This window comes from Felis catus, chromosome B3, assembly GCF_018350175.1.
Source record: "Felis catus isolate Fca126 chromosome B3, F.catus_Fca126_mat1.0, whole genome shotgun sequence".
NCBI lineage: Eukaryota > Metazoa > Chordata > Mammalia > Carnivora > Felidae > Felis > Felis catus.
In genome coordinates, this window is record NC_058373.1 from 134,610,387 (window position 1) to 134,631,500 (window position 21,114).

General features: G+C 41.8%; 1 protein-coding gene across 13 annotated transcripts in view; it reads right to left on the minus strand.

The window, feature by feature from the left end:
- The window catches only part of CATSPERB (cation channel sperm associated auxiliary subunit beta), a 134,922-nt gene that overhangs the window by 11,536 nt on the left and 102,272 nt on the right, over positions 1–21,114 (minus strand). For 11 of the 13 annotated variants that reach the window (XM_045060388.1, XM_045060387.1, XM_045060394.1 and 8 more), the window contains one exon: positions 14,932–15,344. The exons of 1 other annotated variant lie outside the window; for it this stretch is intronic. In XM_045060388.1, coding sequence (XP_044916323.1) covers positions 15,141–15,344 — 204 coding nt within the window. In that variant the 3' untranslated portion in view covers positions 14,932–15,140. Of the gene's footprint in view, positions 1–14,931; positions 15,345–21,114 lie in introns of those variants that run through there. One more of the 13 variants, XM_045060393.1, reaches the window with a different exon arrangement.

Below are 21,114 nucleotides of genomic sequence, written 5' to 3' on the forward strand. Positions count from 1 at the left end.
GCTCGTACTCTGTCTCTGTCTCTCTCTCATTCTCAAAAGTAAATAAACATTGCAATCCCTATCAAAATAACACCAGCATTCTTCACAGAGCTAGAACAAACAATCCTAAAATTTGTATGGAACCAGAAAAGACCCCGAATAGCCAAAGCAATCCTGAAAAAGAAAACCAAAGATGGACTCATCACAATCCCGGACTTCAAGCTGTATTACAAAACGGTAACCATCAAGACAGAATGGCACTGGCACAAAAACAGACACTTAGATCAATGGAACAGAATAGAGAACCCAGAAATGGACCCACAAACGTATGGCCAACTAATCTTTGACAAAGCAGGAAAGGATATCCAATGGAATAAAGACAGTCTCTTCACCAAGTGGTGCTGGGAAAACTGGACAGCAACATGCAGAAGAATGAACCTGGACCACTTTCTTACCCCATACACAAAAATAAACTCAAAATGGATGAAAGACCTAAATGTAAGACAGGAAGCCATCAAAATCCTCGAGGAGAAAGCAGGCAAATACCTCCTTGATCTTGGCCGCAGCAACTTCTTACTCAACACATCTCTGGAGGCAAGGGAAACAAAAGCCAAAATGAACTACTGGGACCTCATCAAAATAAAAACCTCTGCACAGCGAAGGAAACAATCAGAAAAACTAAAAGGCAACCGACAGAGTGGGAGAAGATATTTGCAAATGACATATCAGATAAAGGGTTAGTATCCAACATCTATAAAGAACTTATCAAACTCAACACCCAAAAAACAAATAATCCAGTGAAGAAATGGGCAAAGGACATGAATAGACACTTCTCCAAGGAAGACATCCCGATGGCCAACCGACACATGAAAAAATGCTCAACATCACTCATCATCAGGGAAATACAAATCAAAACCACAATGAGATACCACCTCACACCTGTCAGAATGGCTAACATGAGCAACTCAGGCAACAACAGATGTTGGTGAGGATGTGGAGAAAGAGGATCTCTTTTGCATTGTTGGTGGGAATGCAAGCTGGTGCAGCCACTCTGGAAAACAGTATGGAAGTTCCTCAAAAAACTGAAAATAGAACTACCCTATTACCCAGCAATTGCACTACTAGGCATTTATCCAAGGGATACAGGTGTGCTGTTTCAAAGGGACACATGCACCCCCATGTTTATAGCAGCACTATCAACAATAGCCAAAGCATGGAAAGAGCCCAAACGTCTATTGATGGATGAATGAATAAAGAAGATGTGGTGTGTATATATATATATATATATATATATATATATATATATATATGCAATAGAGTATTACTCGGCAATCAAAAAGAATGAAATCTTGCCATTTGCAACTACATGGATGGAACTAGAATGTATTATGCTAAGTGAAATGAGAGAAAGACAAATATCATTACTTCACTCATATAAGGAATTTAAGATATAAAACAGATGAACATAAGGGAAGGGAAGCAAAAATAATATAAAAACAGAGACAGAGACAAACCATAAGAGACTCTTAAATATAGAGAACAAACAGAGGGTTACTGGAGGGGATGTGGGAGAGGGGATGGGCTAAATGAGTAAAGGGCATTAAGGAATCTCCTCCTGAAATCATTGTTGCACTATATGCTAACTAACTTGGATGTAAATTAAAAAAAAATTATAAATAAATAAATAAACAAACATTGTTTGTTTGTTTTTAAATGAAGTAGAGGGGCACCTGGTGGTTCAGTCAGTTAAGCGTTCAACTGTAGATTTCAGCTCAGGTCATGATCTCCTGGTTTGTGAGCCCAAGCACCACATCGGACTCCACACTGGCAGTGTGGACCCTGCTTGGGATTGTCTCTCTCTCCCTCTCTTGCCCCTTCCCAGCTTGCTCACTGTCTTTCAAACTAAATAAACTTAAAAATTTTTTTAAAAAATAAAGTAGAATGGAATGGAGAATATCAGAGATCATAGTAAGTATTAGGGGAATATACTCACCAACTTTTTGTTTAGATTGTGTAAATAAAATGCAAATTAAAATATACATATGTACACTGGGGCACCTGGGTGTCTCAGTCAGTTAAGTGGCCAACTTCAGCTCAGGTCATGATCTCACGGTTTGTGGGTTTGAGCCCCACGTTGGGCTCTGTGCTGACAGCTCAGAGCCTGGAGCCTGTTTCAGATTCTGTGTCTCCCTCTCTCTCTGCCCCTCCCAGCTCATGCTCTGTCTCACTCTCTCTCAAAAATAAATAAACATTAAAAAAAATAAAAAATAAATAAAATATATACATATATATACATAGTGTGTATGGAGAATATAATATTTACATATACATATATATTAATGCATAGTAACATATAATTAATCAAAATTACTTACATAGACTTAATATACAATTACATATTGTTCATATAATCAATACATATTATAATTAATATATTCATATATAATCTTTACATATACTAATATGATATATATTATAGATAATATATATGCATTGGTTATAGTATTAAATATATTCTTCCTGTTGATTATGATCAAAGTCGTGAAAACCACTTGATATCTGCTCAAGCAAATCGCAGAGAAAATAATGATACTCAACAGAAAATTGAGCAAAGTACACCAAAAGGCAGTGAACGGCTAGCAACTATATGAAGAGGTGCTCAAACTTATTAGTAATCTGGCAAATACATTTTAAAACTATGTTATACCCGAAGGACAAAAATAAAATAGATGTATGCTACTACGTGTTAGGGTACAGGGGAACTCTGGAAGTTTTGATGCAAGTAGAAACTGGTTAGGACATTCTAGAAATAACCATTTGGAGGTACATAGTGGATTAAGAATGCAAATTCCCGTTGACTCAGCAAAGAGGAATCAGCGTCCAGATGTGTGTGTCTGGGGGTGGGACAGATACCCCCTCTGCCCTTAAGGTGGCATATAATGGGATGCTTGCTGTGGTGGTGTTTATGGATTGCGAAGTTGGAGGCAAATCTAGGTTTGATCATTAAGGGAATGGATACCTAGAATGTGGTGAATGCACATTTAAAATACGAATTCTTATGCACCAGTTAGAAGCAACAGACTAGTCCAAACAAAATCTTGAGCGATAAAGAAAGAAACAGAATGAGATTTTCACCATAATACCATTTAAGTCAAATGCGTATACGCACATACTGCATATGTTAAGTTAAAACTAGTTGTCTATAGCTAGTAGTAATATGGATTTTTTTCTTTTTTAAATTTTTTAAAGTTTATTTATTTTGAGAGAAAAAGAGTGGGGGAGGGGTGGGGAGAGAGAATCCCAAGCAGGCTCCACACTGTCAGTGCAGAGCCCGATGTGGGGCTTAAATGCACAAACCGTGAGATCATGACCTGAGCTGAAATCAAGAGTCTGGTGGGTTAACTGACTGAGCCACCCAGGCACCCCCAAGAATCAGACTCTTAACTATAGAGAACAAACTGATGGTTACCAGAGGGGTGGTGGGTGGGGGATGGGGGAAACAGGTGAGGGGGTGAAGAGCACACTTATGATGAGCACAGAGTATGTACATATAAAATTGTTGAATCACTATGTTGTACACCTGAAACTAATATAACACTGTATGTTAACTATCTTGGAATTCAAACTAAATGAAATTAAAAGAAAAAAACCTGAGTTTATACTAGTGTCTCTCACTTTAATCTAGCATCACAGGGCTCATTCTAGCCTCTCTCCCTTTGCTTCTTTGTTTTTATTTTTTATTTTTATTTTTTTGGAGAGAGAACATGAATGGGGCAGGGGCAGAGGGAGAGAAGAGAGAGAATCTTAAGCAGGCCTCATGCCCAGCAAGCAGCCCAGCACGGGGTTGATCTCACCAACCCTGAGATCATGACCAGCGCTGAAATCAAGAGTCAGAGGCTTAATGGATTGAGCCACCCAGGGGCTCCTCCTTTATTTCTTCGCAATTTCTTTCTCTCACAGTGAGAAACCTGGAGCCTATAGTCTACACTTTATTTACTTATTTGCTCCACCCTAGAATATGCATTAAGTAGTTTCAGAATTTCCAATCTGTACCCCTTTAAGAAACAAATTTAACAACTAAAGTACAGTACCTTCTGTTCATGTTGTCTTTAGCCTTACAGTATCTAGTCAAGACACTTCTTTTCCCAAATTACTCAGGTCACCTCCTTTTCCTTCACCCATCTCATTAAGGTCATATCAGACATTTGCAATACAGTTAGATTCATTTGTTACAAAGTGCATTCCATTCTGAGATGTCTCAACCTCCTGGATGATTTTTTTTTAATGGCATAGAGTCAACTTCACTCTTTGTGGTATATACATTTCCAAGAATTTTGATAAATGTAGAGTCATGTATCCACCACAACAGGACCATAGACAGTTCCACGATGCTAAACAAATCCAACTATGACCCCTTTGTGGTCTACCTCTCCAACTTCCCCCAATGTCTGGCAGCCACCAATCTGTTTTCTGCTCCCATAGTTTTGCCTCTTCCAGAATGTTGTGGAAGTAGAATCATATGAAAGTGCCAATATAGTCTTTTGGGTTTGGATTCTTTTACTTAGCCAAATACATGTAAGATTCCTCTATGTTGTTGCATCAATTAACAGTCCATTCTTTTTTTTTTTTTAATTTACTTATTTATTTTGAGGGGGGGAGGAGCAAAGCAAGAGGGAGAGAGAGAATCCCCAGCAGGTTCTGCACTGTCAGTGCAGAGCTGGATGCGGGACTCAAACCCAAGGAACCATGAGATCATGACCTAAACCAAAATCCAGAGTTGGACGCTTAATTCGCTGAGCCACCTTGGCACCCCAATGAACAGTCCTTTCCTTCGGGGGCACCTGGGTGGCTCTGTCAGTTGAGCATATGGCTCTTGATTTTGGCTCAGGTCATGATCCCAGGGTGGTGGGATCAAACCCTGTGTCGGGATCCATGCTGAGTGTGGAGCCTGCTTAAGATTCTCTCTCTCTGTCCCTCTGCCCCTCTCCACTGCTCATGCTCTCTCTCTCTCTAAAAAAACAAACAAAACTCAGTCTATTCCTTTTTATCAGTGAATAGCATTCTCTAAACAGGTTGTTTATCAGTACACCAGCTGAAGGATAGCTTGGTTGAATCTACTTTTGGGAGTCATGAATAAGGCTGTTATAAACATTTACATTCAGGTTTTGTGTGAACACAAGCCTTCAATTTACTTGGATTAATTTCTAGGAGCGGGATTACTGGGTCAAAGGGTATGTGTATGTTTACCTTTAGTAAAACTAACAAATTGTTTTCCAAAGTGGCTGTACTGTTCTGCATTCCCACCAGCAATGATTAAGAGTTACCATGACTTTGCAACCACACCAGTATTTGACATCATCACGGTGCTTCCTCCTCTGCCACTCAACTGCCAAATTCTTTTTTTTGTTGTTGTTTAATGTTTATTTCTTTATTTTGAGAAGGAGAGCAAGTGAAACTGTGAGCACGAGTGGAGAGAAGAGAGAAAAGGAAAGAGAGAGAGACAATCCCAAGCGGACTCTGCACTTGTCATCACAGACCCTGATACTGGGCTCAAACTCACGAACAGTGAGATCATGACCTGAGCCAAAATTAAGAGTCAGATGCTTAACCAGCTGAGCCACCCACGTGCCCCACAGCCACCATGTTCTATTAATGTTTATTTGCCATATGTATAACTTCTTCTGGCAAGTGTCTGTTCTGATCTTTTGCCCATTTTAGAGGCTGCTCACTTTCTTCTTGTTTAAAGAGTTCTTTATGTATTCTGCATACAAGTTTTTTTTTAAGTTTATTTATTTTGAGAGAGAGACAGAGAAAGAGAGCAGGGGAGGGGCAGAGAGAGAGGGAGAGAGAGAATTCCAAGCAAGCTCCACGCTGCCAGCACAGAGCCTGATGCAGGGCTTGAACTCAAAAACCGTGAGATCATGACCTGAGCTGAAACCAAGAGCTGGATGCTCAACCCACTAAGCCACCCAGACACCCCTCTGCATTCACTGGATATGTGACTTGCAAATATTTTCTTCCAGTCTGGTTTGTCTTTTCATTTTCTTAATAATGTCTTTTGCGGTGCAATAGTTAACTAACTTCAAAAAGCACAGGTCATTATTTATTTTTTTATAGATGGTGCATTTGTATCGTATCTAAAAACTCATCAGCAGACTCAAGGTCATGCAAATTTTCTCCTACTTTTTTTTCCAGAAGTTTTTTTCTATGATAATTTTGAGTTAATTAAAAAAATTTTTTTTTCAACTTTTATTTATTTTTGGGACAGAGAGAGAGAGAGAGAGAGAGAGCATGAACGGGGGAGGGGCAGAGAGAGAGGGAGACACAGAATCGGAAGCAGGCTCCAGGCTCTGAGCCATCAGCCCAGAGCCTGACGCAGGGCTCGAACTCACAGACCGCGAGATCGTGACCTGGCTGAAGTCGGACGCTTAACCGACTGCGCCACCCAGGCGCCCCTTGAGTTAATTTTTGTATAAGTTTGGGAGTATGTGTTGAGGTTGATTTTTTTTTGCATATGGACATCTAGTTGTCCGAGCACCATTTACTGGAAAGGCTTTCCATTCTGTTCCCTTAATTGATATACCTATCTTTTCCCCAACACCACCTTCCTTCAGTGACTGTAGAATCATAGCAAGTCTTGGAATCCGACAGCACGAACATCCGAATTTGTCCTTGTTAGAATCGTTCTGGCTAATCTAGTTCCTTTGCCTTTCCATATAAATTTTAGAATCAGCTTGTCTATATCTATACAAAATTTGTGGGGTTATGATTGGAACTGCATTTAACCTGCTGATCAAATTGGGGAGAGCTGACATCATAACAATATTGAGTTTTTAATTCATAGACTTAACACACTATATCTCTTCTGTTTACTTAGATCTTCTTTGACTTATTTCATCTTTGTTTATAATTGTCAGCATATGGATCCTGTATATTTTTTGATTGGTTTATATATATTTCTTCTTCTCATAGAGAATAGAAATTGAAACTAAAACAATAGTACCTTTTACAATGGCACCAAAACCATGACATACTTAGTCTCTCAAATTGTATGCAAGTCCTATATGCTGAAAACTACAAAAGGCCGATAAGAGAAATGAAGGAAGATATAAATAAGTGGAGAGAGGTAGCACATTCAGGAGGTGAATCACTCAGTATGGTTAAGATTTCAATTCCTCTGGGGGCATCTGGGTGGCAGAGTCAGTTAAGTGTCTGTCTCTTGATTTTGGCTCAGGTCATGATATCAGGGTTGTGAGATAGAGCCCAGTGTCAGGTTCTGTGCTGAGCATGGAACCTGCTTGGAATCTTCTCTCTCCCTCTCCCTCTACTCCGCTCCTGCTCCAGTGTATACACATGCTTTCTTTCTCTCAAAAAAAAAAAAAAAAAAAGTAATTCTCCCCTAATCTAACTATTGACTCAACACAATATCAATCAAAATCCCATATTTTTTTGTTGAAATCATACCAAACCCTGTATACAAATGTTCATTGCACATTTATTCCTATTTGCCAAGAACTAGAATCGACCAAAATATGCTCTCATCGGTAAACAGTTTAACAAACTGTGGTTCATCCATACAATAGAATGCCACTCCGAAATAAAAAGAAACAAAGTAGTGATATACACAATATAGACAAATTCCAACTCCATTCTGCTATGAGAAAGAAGCCAAACGTATAAGGTTATATACCAGATGATTCCACTTATATGACATTCTGGAAAAGAAAAAACTGTAGAGCCAAAAACAGACCCACAGCTCCCAGGCAGTAAGAGTGGGAGAGGTGTTATCTAAAAAAGGTCAGGAGAAAATTTTTTGGAGTGATGGGGAAGTTCTGGATCTCTCTCTTTTTTTTTTTTTTTTTTTACCATTTATTTTTGAGAGACCGCACCTGAGTGGGGGAGGGGCAGAGAGAGAGGGAAACAGAGGCAGGCCCGGTGCTGACAACAGCAAGCCCACCCAGGCGCCCTAGATCTTGATTGTGATTGTGCTACATGAATGTTCACATACATTTGTCAAAATTCTTAGAGCTGTACACCAAAAAGGATGAATTTAACTTGCATATAAATAAATGTTTCTCTAAACTTAAAAAAAGGAGAAATCAAAATAAAATTCCTCAAGTTTGAGTTCCAGACAAAATATATTAAATGAGACAAAGTTATGTAATAAGAATTTTTGTCTTCTTGGGATGACCCCAGTGAACAGAAGGGCTAGGCTGAGTTTCATGTCCCTGTCACGTGACCACAGCTGGTTGATCTTGGGATAACCATCTCATTGAGACTCCTTTAGCCTGATTCCTGCCAAGGATTTTTTACTTGAATTGGAGACCTGAGATAGAAGTTGTAGTTGTGTGTGGCTCGATGTGTGGGAGCTTAGTCACACAACAGCAGTGTGTGAAAAGGTCTCACCAGGAACCCCTTGCCGCTGTAACCTGAAGCTGCCTGGGTCAGTGCAGGGTCCTGAGTCCCCTGGGTGTGACATGAGATGGGGGTGTGTGGGGAGCAGGATAGATATTAGCTGACTTGCTTTTTAAAAATTTTTAAAAATTTGTTTAATGTTTATTTATTTTTGAGAGAGAGACAAAGTGCAAACAGGGGAGGGGCAGAGAGAGAGGGAGACACAGCATCTGAAGCAGACTCCAGGGTCTGAGCTCTCGGCACCAAAAGTAGTGGTATATGTAAGATAGTCTTGGCCAGACTACTTTGTGACCCTTCTGAATGAAGCTCTCATTACACATGGTCAAAAGCTGAGGTGATGAAAACCTGGTTCAGAAATGAGTTTAGGGATTTCCAGTTGTGTTCAGAGACCAGGTATATTTCTCTGATGAACATCAAAATGGCATCTTATATTTCCAAAGACGACTGCAACAATCCCACCAGACCCACAGGCTCTTGGCCGTGCCATGTTGCCACACAAAAGAGGTGGAGTCTATTCCTCCTCCCTTTGAATCTGGGATGGCCATGGGACTACCTTGACCATTAAAATGAAGCAGGAATGACCTTGTGAGACTTTGAAGTCCAAGTATTGAAGAAAATCTGGTAGCTCCTGCTTTTGTATTCTGGGGGAAAGCCAGCTGCCGTGCAAGAAATCCAACTACCACGATTCCACAAGTGTGTGAGTAAGCCTAAGCTAGCTCCATGGAGCTAGGCCATGTGGAGAGGCAGGTGCCTGGCCAGCTTCTAGCTGTTCTGGCCAGACCACCTGAAGAGCCAGGCATGTGAGTTAGGAAGCCATCTTAGATGTTTCACTCCCAGCACATGAAGGAACCTAGACTTGTTAAGGAGGGTGGTTTCTGGTGGTCTATTTCATTGGTGGCCTTCAAAAAACCTCATCTCTCAATATTCATGATCGGGCATAGTCCTCTTCCCTTGAATCTGGGCTAGCCTGGTGACTTTCTTTAGCCAATAGAACATGGATGATGTTGTGCCAGTAGGTGACCCAAGCTTCTCCTTTTGCATCTTTAGGAGCCCCGAGCTACCACATAAGAGGTCTGGCTATCCTGGTAGAGAATCCACAAAGAGAGGCCATGTGGACAGGTCTCTTGAAAAGGAGAGGCCCCGAGACTCCATGGAGAGAGAAAGCAGCTCAGACATCATCACTGGCAAGACCAGCAGAACAATTCAACTAAGTCCAGTTCAGACGACACCATCTTGAGCAAATGTAATGGTTATTGTTTTAAGTCACTAAACTGTGGAGTTGGTTGCACAGCAATAGATAAAAGCAGCAATCAGGTAAGAGAGGGATCTTAAAACTTGATGTTTAGAATGAAAGTAATGGACATGCCTGTCTTGTTGGGCTTGGCCACGTGGTTTGATCTGGCTAACAGAATGTGAGCAAACATGATGCGTACTTCTTGCTTTAAGTAGTTTAGATGGGTTGGCTGGTCTCTTGTGTCTGGTCCTGTGCTGTGAGAAGAGCTGGCAGGTTGGCCCTTGCCCTTTAGCCTGTGTTCCAGAACCACAGATACGCAGGGCAGACCTGCTTCGAGGCGAAGCACCACAGCCTATGCACAGACCAGTGAGCAAGAAATACACGTTTGTTGCCATGAACCACGGAGAGCTGAGGTGTGAGGGTCGCTGCTCCTTTAGAATCCAATATGCTCAGCCAACCAAATACTGTCTAAATTCTTCCTTCAGTGAAACCTTTGTGGCTTCCAGATGGGCCTCTCTTGTAGGCTGAATCTCAAAGTCTTTCTTGTGCCCGACTCTTTATTGAATGTTGGGTTCTGACTCAAAATAAACAGGACGGTGTTCAGAAGAGTTACATCACAGAATTGCAGGTATAGAAATGTGCTGATTTTATTGTCAAAACTCTAGGGAAATGTTTACGGGCCAAGAGTTTGGAGATGTTCGACCAAAGACTAAAGAATATAGTACTGATTATTCTCAATTTATTGTCACAGCGATACTGTAGTCAGTATGCTAGCTGAAGCTGGGCTTCTAAGGGACTGGATGAACTAATGCAAATCTGACCCACTATCTGCATTATGTCAGGACACTAAAAGGCTATAGAGCGCCTGGCCCGTGGAGAGGAATTCAGACTGATGACACCTGGAAGTCTCTCTCCCTTTTTTTTTTTTTTTCTTTTTGGTGTCATTAGGAGTGGATTGATAAGGAAAGTATTTGAATCTTTCAAGGCATGCTCCCTGACCTTCTCTTTGGGTAGCTAACAGGTCCACAGCACTTTCTAGGTACCAGGCTCTGTTCTAATACACTTTGTGTATTATCTCCTTTAATTCCCAAATAATCCGATGAGGTAAGTAACATTATCACACTGACAAAGAAACCAAGACACAGAAATAGTTTCAAGAGGACGCAGCTAGAAAGTGGCAAAGACAACATTCCCACCCAGATGTTCCTACTCTGGAGCCCAAGCTCTTACCCACCATATTGTATAGTAGGATTGGATGGGGGTGGGTGGCGCTGCAGTGAGAGCTGGATCCTGGTATTGGTGGAGATGGGAGGTGCTAGATGACCATGTCCTGCATGGTCATTACAATGACAGCAGAGTAGGCACAGTAATCACGGTGCAGAGACAACCAGTGAAGGGCCTGGTACTTGGAGTATTGCTCTATTTCAAGTGCAGGCCTTCCCCTGGCAGGGCAGCAATATACCTTTACTGTTCTGCCCCCTTTGACTCTCCTCCCCAGGCTAGTGGGGAGTGAGTGGACCACCTCACTAGGCTATAGAATATTATGTTTCATGGCCCTGAGAAGCATGTAGAAGCAAGTTCTCAAGATATCTTGATAGGATACATGTGTGATGGAGAAGAAAATCAAACTCAACAAGAATACACTTTGGCAAAGTCTGGGCTAATTCAGTATTCCGGAGCCTGTGGGGGCCTCTCAATCCAAAGTAAAGGGCAGGTGAGGGCATCTTCCATCCCCACCACTAAGGAGGGCAAACAGTGCCTGGTAGGTCATTTGGGAAATGTGAGGCAACACATAACACATAATGTTTAGAATATTCTGCTCTAATTCATTTTGGTTCAAAAAGTGGACAGCTTTGAGTGGCGTCTAGCCCAATACAGGCTGCAGTACAGATCTGGTTACTCTACTCTCATGATCTAGCAAACCTACGAAAAAATTTAAGTCCTGTTTGTGTCAATAACTTTGAAGGCTCTGAGGTTTTATCCCACTTGCAAACTTACAAGGTAGTTCTGGGTGCTGGGTGAAGATACAAGACTCCTGGGACAGAACAAAGGACTATTTATCACCTTCAGCAATAGCATTAGCCAAATTATCATCGTTTGGGCACCACATTTTTCACCTGAGTCTCAGGGTAACACAAAGAGGGTGGGGTGACATCTACCCATGTAATGAGTTACCTTATGTGAAAGGAACCCTGAACTTAGGGAACTTGACTCTTTGATAACAGGCAGTAAGCATGCTGCCTTTTGCTCTTGAAAAAGACGTCAATCTTTATTACACAGTGATCGTGCCTGCCCATTTGCTTTGAATGCCTTATATGCTGCCATGGTGTTCTTCCATCCCTGCCACTTTATATTCCAACACGAGGAATGGGGCAATCCCTGCACTCCCCGCCCCCCCCCCCATGAGAATAGTAAAGCCCTGTTGAATGTATTCAGAATTTTCCAATCAGAAAAATCTAGAAACAGGTTATTCTCATTTCCACATACATTGAAGTTTTGTATTAGGTCAAATTTTTTTTTTTCTAGTTACGAGTGGGGAGACATGATATTCTTTTCAGTACTTTGTGACTTTATTGGTTTCAGCCCCTCACGATTTGCCTGTGACCTTATCCTCAACGGCACAAAAACAAGTGAAGAAATGGGTTGATGTTCTGGAATTCACAGCACTATTGTTACTCTGTCACCCAGAAATAGGTGATCTTATGATAAAGAGAAAGTCTACTGAAAGTCCATGCACAATGGCCCCTTGGACACTGGCAATTTCCCTGGTTGGATAAAATGTATGTTCTATGCCATAATTCCCAGTAAACAGGGTTATTCCTTATAGCTATAACACATTCATTTGGGAAACAAGGATGGAGAATGAATGGTTCTTTTTAATATTTCACTTAATAAAATACTCCTGAAACTTTGCTCTCTGTGCCCTGAACTTTGGGCTCTGACAATCAAGTGGTCTCTCCAGCTAGTGTAGAAATGCTTCCAGCAGTGAACACGATATTGATTCCACTGACTTGGAAACCAAGACTGCCATGTAGCCTTTTTTGGTTCCTAGTATATTAGGAAAACAGGCAGAGGGAGAATAATTGATCTTACTGAGGAAAAGTAGAGATGCTGTAACACAATGAGGACCAACATTAACCTGGGTGGATCCTGGGCCACAAAGGTTTATTACCAAAAATACCCAAGGATAATGACCAACGGAAAGTAACAGACACCCGACAACCAAAGGGTAGGTTTACCAAAGACTCAGACCCTCTGGAAATGAAGATAGTTCATTCTCTTGGGCAAAGGATCCTAGTCAGCTGAGCTGCTGAGGTTCAAAGGCAAGGGAGCACATGGAATGTAGAGTGGAGAGGAATCTAATATCAGCTTTAGTATGTGTTACAGAAACAAGGGTCATAAACTCTATTCACATTTCTTGTTTTCTGTGAAAGCATTGTAATTATCACCATTTCCCCCCTTTTCAAGAAGAAACTAAGAGAAATTGATAGCAGGTAGACTTTGAATTGTCTTTTTGGGGGGAAGAGGTGAATGAATTTGTGGGTGCATGTACAATAGTTGGATTATCTTAGCAGGAGCATCTTTGAATGTACAGGAAGACACACGTGTGCATCTATAGACCATAGTATAGAATCTTAGGTTAAATAACTTACCAATGGCCATATGGCTAGTAAGTGATGGAGGGAGATAAAAACCAGGCCATACGATGTTAATATCAGTGGCAACTGAGTGTGGGTTATATGGGAACCCTCCATACTATCTTCACAACTTTCCTATAAATCTAAAACTATTCTAAAATTTGTAAACATTTATTAAAAGAAAAAAAAAACCCGGCTGTTAGACTCTGGAACTTACACTTTTAACCACGGTGCCATGTTTTATCTCTAGACCTTTGGCCCAATGGATGCTCTGAAGAGTTGAAAAACTCTTGTTTCCTAGGTCCCCAGAACGTTCTCATTCTGGAATCTGGAATCGATTGTCCAGATTTTGCTTGGATTATCTTTCTATAGTATTCTTCCAATAAATTTCCCTTTTTATTACAATTAGACACGATCACTATTATGCGCCACCAAACAGCAACAGCTAACAATTAGAGTATTCATGGAGCCAGGCGCTGTTCTAAGTACTTTACATGCAACTATTCATTCGGCCCTCACAATAACCTGCCTATTAATTATCTACCTATCAGGTGAGTATTAAGACTATTTCCTTTTTACAGGTGAAGAAACTCAGACACAAGGAAGTAACTTGCCCAGGTCACAAATCGAGGAAGTGGCAATCCTGGATGCCTGGCTCCTGAGTCTGATCCTTGGAGCCACCTTGCTCACTGCCACCTCAAGAGACCTTTCCCGATATACAGGCACGACCACAGTTTATAGCTCTCAGAGCTGCGCTCTCCTGAACCAGATGTTTACCTTTTCCTTACGTTGTCAGAGCAGTGTGCTGCCTCTCCTGAGCTTTTCCAAGAGAGTGTAGCCTGATCTCAGAATGTATTGGCCATCTTCTATTTGGGAGCAGGTGCTCTGAGAGAGCACGCAGAGGTACATCTCTTGGATTTCTGCACGTGGGTTTGTAAACCAATACCTTGCACACACAGTGTTCTTCCAACACCCCCATAATGGGGGTCACATCTCCCTCTTTTTAGGCACTACCGTCTGGTTTTGAAGTTGCTTCAAATGGCTTCATCTTTAATTCCTAGGAGGTTCTGATAGTACACCTGCGGATGGGTCTCCTCCGCACCTGCCTTTCCCTGGCAGGACTGCGTTCTGCTTATACTCTTTTGTGAACAGAGCAAGGCGCAGGCGCTCTGATCCCACAGAATGGGCTCCGGTCAATAAAAGCTAAAACATACGGAAAACTCATTCCACACAGAGATGGTTGTCATTTTACAGTTTCCTAAAAACCTCAAGGAAAATCTTCTATGTAAGGGTTAACATAAGAAATTTGGGGGGGGGCGCCTGGGTGGCTCAGTCGGTTGAGTGTCCGACTTTGGCTCAGGTCATGATCTCACGGTCTGTGAGTTTGAGCCCCGCATCGGGCTCTGTGCTGACAGCTAAGAGCCTGGAGCTTGCTTCGGATTCTGTGTTTCCCTCTCTTTCTGCCTCTACCCCACTAGTGCTCTGTCTCTCTCCGTCTCTTAAAAAATGAATAAATGTTAAAAAATAAAAAAAGAAATTTTCTGTATACGTAGGGGCACCTGGCTGGCTCAGGCAGAAGAGCATGTGACTCTTGATCTTGGGGTTGTGAGCTTGAGCCTTACATTGGGTGTAAGGATTAAATAAATAAATAAATAAATAAATAAATAAATAAATAATTTTTCATGTATTTAAAATAGGAAAACAGAATGGTAAATACACTGACAAATAGCAATTTGAGTTATAATGAGTTGGATGGTAAGAGCATTTTATCTCATTTTTATATTCACATTTAAACATATTGTTCTAGGAATTGTCTAATAAAAACAGGAAATAAAGAGAGAATTGTGATTACTGTTTGCTCACTATTCAGATTTTCATCTATAAGGCAGCTGATTGATGCTGAGATTTGATAAGTTCACTTTGTTTGTTGTCATAAAGTTTTGGAACATATCACCTGGGTGGATGTTACGTATTTGAAGCATAAATGTTATAAAAATTAATGCCCCCAGCACTACAGCTGTGGCCACAGCAATAAGTGTGTGTCCCGGAAATGGCAATGGTACTTCATCAACATAAATCTGCAATGGAAAAAGCAAAGTCCGTTAGCTTTCTGAATCTAGTCATTCGAGACACTGAACTTCATATGATTTCCCCAACAGCAGAGGTATTATTAACCAATTTAGCAAGCTTCTGCTCAGCTACATGCAGATATTCGGGATCCACAAAGCCCAGAGACAGTCACTTGACAATCTGGCAAGAAATGATTTGCACACAATACAGGATAAGAATTGTATTTACCATCCTATACCTTTATCATCGGTCTTTAATGGCGGCGGCAGGCAGGATACGGCGGGGAAAAGTTCTGTGTTCAGTTATAGAGGAATGGACAGAGTGCTTTGGGAAGACACGTAGGGAATGACTAACTGCCTAGGGTGACTAGGGATGGAGCTTCCTGAGCTGGATCTTGAAGAATAATTGGGTCCACAGAAGAGGAGAAGAAGAATGGGCATTCCCGGGAGGGGGAATCAGTATGTGCTCTTTCAAGCCATCATCTCTTTGGAAAATCCTCTAGGTGTTAACATAGGGAAACTTCTGTATATTCAAAATGCTTCCTACACCTGAATGGATAACTAATAAAAATAAGTTCCTAGAAGAGAGACAGGATTGTTAACAGAGGGACACAGAGGCATCTTCTTCTCTGGGACTTGAGTCAAGAATGGGCCCCGTTTATGTTAAATGTAGAAGTGGGGACAGAGAGTGAGGTGGTTTGAGCCCGGTGACTTGGGTTTTGTCTGTGAGGCAGGAAGCAAGATCATATTTTGAGGTAGAAGAAGAAGGGATGAGTGGAAGTAAGACAGTGGCAAACGTGGGAAAATGCCAAGGATAAGAAAAAGGATCACTATGCTGTTTTAGGATACAGCTCAAATTGAAGTTACTACCACCTCCCTCCTAGTGACCTAAGGAGGTATGCCTTTTCTTAGAAACAGCCCTCGTATGCCATCAATTCTTTTACAATTTCTCTCAGTTTCACTTATTCCATTCCTTTTTTTTTTTTTTTAATTTTTTTTTCAACGTTTTTTTTTTTATTTATTTTTGGGACAGAGAGAGACAGAGCATGAACGGGGGAGGGGCAGAGAGAGAGGGAGACACAGAATCGGAAACAGGCTCCGGGCTCTGAGCCATCAGCCCAGAGCCCGACGCGGGGCTCGAACTCCCGGACCGCGAGATCGTGACCTGGCTGAAGTCGGACGCTTAACCGACTGCGCCACCCAGGCGCCCCCCCCCCTTTTTTTTTTAATGTTTTATTTATTTTTGAGACAGGGAGAGACAGAGCATGAACAGGGGAGGGTCAGAGAGAGAGAGACACAGAATCTGAAACAGGTCCAGGCTCTGAGCTGTCAGCACAGAGCCCGACATGGGGCTCGAACTCATGGACCTCGAGACCATGACCTGAGCCAAAGTCGGCTGCCTAACCGACTGAGCCACTCAGGCACCCCTTCTTATTTATTTATTTATTTATTTATTTTTCACTTATTCCATTCCATTTTCGATCCTGCTATTGTGAGCTCTATCGACTCACCTTGTACAAACCAACCACTTAACCTCCTTTCCACCCTGTCAATCCAGGTTGACATAATAACATCGCCAGATTCATCTTGGTAGGACACCAATCTGTCCATAAAACACTTTTATTTTTTTTAAGTGAAGTTGCTTTATTTGCAACCAAAAGAATTTTGACCATAGGGAACTGTTACTGGAAGTGGGATGTTGTAAGCTGCAGAATTTAAAAGGTGGACCCGGCTGAGTGGTGTGGAGAGCAGCGAGAAACCATTCTTTCCCACCTGGGCAGATACTTATCCTTGCAATAATGGATCAGCTGGCCTAACCATCTCCTGTTGTACTTTAGAGCCAATGGTATGTGTTCAGTTGGTACTGGAATTATTGGGAATTTGGTAGAAAATGTTAGATGCTGAATGGATATTCTACTTGTGGCCTTCCAAACGGTACTGTAAGAAAACAAAAATCTTCCTTTTAGGGGCGCCTGGGTGGCTCAGTCGGTTGAGCGTCCGACTTCAGCTCAGGTCATGATCTCGCGGTTGACGAGTTTGAGCCCCGCGTTGGGCTCTGTGCTGATGGCCCGGAGCCTGGAGCCTGCCTCGGATTCTGTGTCTCCCTCTCTCTCTGCCCCTCCCCTGCTCATGCTCTGTCTCTCTCTGCCTCAAAAATAAATGAACATTAAAAAAAATTAAAAACCAAAATCTTCCTTTTAAGCTGGACCATCAGAAGAGTTTGGATAATTAGCTTTGTTAAGAAAGATCTAATCTGGGGTGCCTGCGTGCCTCAGTTGGTTGGGCGTCTGACTCTTGATTTTGGTTCACATTGTCATGTCATGGTTCATGGGATAGAGCCCTGGGTTGGGCTCTGTGCTGACAGCATGGAGCCTGCTTGGGATTCTCCCTCTCCCTCTCTCTCTCTCTGCTGCTACACAGCTCATAGGCTCGTGTACTTTCTCTCTCACGGAATAAACTTAGAAAAAAAAGAACCCTCGATTTTCCATTCAAAAAAAAAAAAAAAAGAGAGAGAGATCTAATATGTTTGTGGCCAATGAGAGAGACAGTTTATACGCTACCTGTAATTGCAAAAGTGAATTTTCTTTTCTATGCAGAAGTTAGAGCCAGAGGAAACAAGTTATTATAATCATAGTCCGTTTGGGGTTTGTTTCCATCTTTCTATTCTGCTTCCTTGGTGTTGGGTATCTCCCCTCTCAGTCCCCACAGCCCTCATGGGTGACAGCAGCAGCTCCTGGGGCTACAAGTTTTTTGTTCAATATCATCAAGAAAGAACAAATACATGTCCCAGCGCTTGGAACAAAAATCCTGTGATTCACTCTGACTGGGCTGCTGTAAACCTTGATTCACTCTGACTCTGACTGGGCTCCTATAGACCTTGTGTCCAACCTTTCTTCGAAAATGTTTAATATCTTCTTATTGCTAATAGGAATGTTCTAAAGCTCTCTTTACGACATTTGAGGTCTCCCACAATTTGACCCTAACCTACCCATGTTCTTATACATAACCTTGAGTTCCATCCAAATGTCTATAAGCTACTCAAGCGGTAAGTTTTATACGTTCCCTTATCTGTCTTTGAGGCTGCTGTTCCCTCTACCCAGAATCCCTTCCTTACCCATTTTTACCTAAAATAAAATTTGAGTCACCTCGCCAGACACTATAAAAGTTTCACTTGTTCAGTTAAGCCATCCATTATTTTTTGAGACTAGGCACCTGTATCACCTCTGAATTCTGTATTCTCCAGCCAAACCGCCTCCTCTAAAGTTCTTGAAAACAGTTTTTCCTCAAATGTTTCCCTTCCAATCTTCTTTGACTATCCATATATCCCACACCATGTCTCAAAAAAGGTTAAGCCCCAGAATCATAAAGGAGTATATTCTGGACACAATGTCTCTTTACTGCCCAAATACTTCAATTTGCATTTCTTAAACACAAAGAATCCACTTAAATGGCCACATTGTAATTACCGAAATCAAGGCATTAACACTGAGACAATGCTGTTATCTAATCTACAGATGTTCAAATTTTTTCAGTTCTCCCAATAGTGTCCTTTATGGTGCACAAAAATCCGTTGCTTCGGGATACTTGAAAAGCAGGTTTCAACAGTCCCAAGAAATTTTACACTCTTTTTTTCTATTTCTTAATGATTCTCTTTCTTTATTTTATTTTGAGAGGGAGAGGGAGAAAGAGAGAGAGAACACAAGCAGGGGAGGGGCAGAGGGAGAGAGAGAGAATCTTAAGCAGGCTCTACACTCACGGCAGAGCCTGATACAGGGCTCAATGCCACAACCCTGTGATCATGACCTGAGCCCAAATCAAGAATCAGACACTTAAGCAACAGAGCCACCAAGGTGCCCTGATTCTTTTTATTAACTATGCAATCATTTCCTCTGTTTCTTAAGAAAAAAAATTTTTTAATGTTTATTTTTTGAGTGAGTGAGAGAGAGAGAGACAGAGTGTGAGTGGGGGAGAGGCAGAGAGAGAGGGAGACAGAATCTGAAGCAGGCTCCAGGCTCCAAGCTGTCAGCACAGAGCCCAATGTGGGGCTCGAACCCACAAACCGTGAGATCGTGACCCGAGCTGAAGTTGGACGCTTAACTGACTGAGACACCCACGCACCCCCCTCTTTTCTTTCATTCATTTTTTTTTTTTGGTCCCTCTTTCATTCCTGAAGCTTTGTTTCCTTCTGTTGACATTTCTTTCCAGTCTGAAGAACTTCTTTATACATTTTTTTTTTTTAAAGAGAGTTTCTGCTGACAGTGGCTTATCCTAATTTTCCTTCATCTGGGAATGCTTTCGCCTTTCTTTCATTCCTGAAGGACTAGATATAGAATTCTGGATTGGCCGCCCTTCCTTCCCAAACTACCCCTGTCCCCCATACGTTAAAGATGTTGGACAACTTTCTTCTAGCTTCTAAGGTTTCCGAGAAAAAAAATCAGCAGTAATTCAAATTATTGTCCACTCACATGTTTTCTGTTTGTTTGTTTGTTTGTTTTTTTGGCTGCTTTCAAGATTTTTTTTCTTTGTCTTTGATTTTTAGTAGTTTGATTATGATGTGTTTAGACAGGATCTCTTTTGGTCTGGATTCATTAAGCTTCTTGAATATATAAATTTATGTCTCCACCAAACTTGGGGCATTTTCAGGCTTTATTTCTCCTCATTCTCCTCCTCCTTCCCCCTCCCCCCCCCCACTTCTCCTCTTTCTTCTTTTCCTGCATCAATCCCTTTTTCCCATCCTTCACTGACTCTGGTGACATAAAGGTCACACCTTTTGATGTCATCACATAGGTTCCCGAGGCCATTCTTTTTTTTTTTTTTTTTTAAAGACACATTTATTCAGCATCATGATCAGACTATTACATTTAGCAATCAACAGCATGGGTGCAAAAAAAAAAATCGACATAAAAACCCTTTGTTGGGGTGCTTTACACTTTCCACAGAACCGAAAATAAAAGAACCTGTGATACAATTAATCACAAACACAGGCCTCAAGTTTTTGCCCCATACACATGAGTATTGTCTAAAACATGTCTTCTCTGTAGCAGCTAGGCCCTGCCATGCTGTGCGTGGCTGAGCTCACAAATCTGTCAACACCAAAGTTGTCATTCCCACCAAAACCACCTCCACGACCGCCACCAAAGTTTCCAGAACCACTTGGATCTCTTTGGCCGGATGAAGCGCTCGCTGTCTGTTGCTCAGATAGGGCTCTCCTTACTTCGCACTCACAACATGGTATTTTTGAATGACGATCTGGTCTACAGAGTTATGGTCATCAAACGGGACAAAAGGAAAGCCTCTCTTTTTGCCACTGCCTCGGTCCGTCATGATTTCAATCACTTCCATTTCCCCATACTGTTCGAAGGAATCTCTTAGATGATGTTCTTCAGGGTCTTCTTCAAGGCCACCGACACAAATCTTTTTGACAGGTAAGTGGGCACCAGGTCTTTGAGAATCTTCCCTGGAGATCGCCCTCTTGGTTCCACAACACTTCGCCCATCTTGTGTGGCCCTGCATTCATGGCTGCATCCACGACTTCCACAGTGGCTTACGTGACAAACCCAAAGCCTCTGGAGCACTTGGTGTCGGGAGCTCTCATCCCTACAGAGTCTGTGAGCGTTCCCCATTGCTCAAAATGGCTCTTCAGACTCTCTTCGGTTGTTTCAAAGCTCAAAGCTCTGATGAAAAGCTTCCACAGCTGCTCAGGCTTTTTGGGAGACTCTGGCTTAGACATGATGGCGGTGGGAGGGAGACTTTCACGATGCTTCCTCAGTGGCGTTCG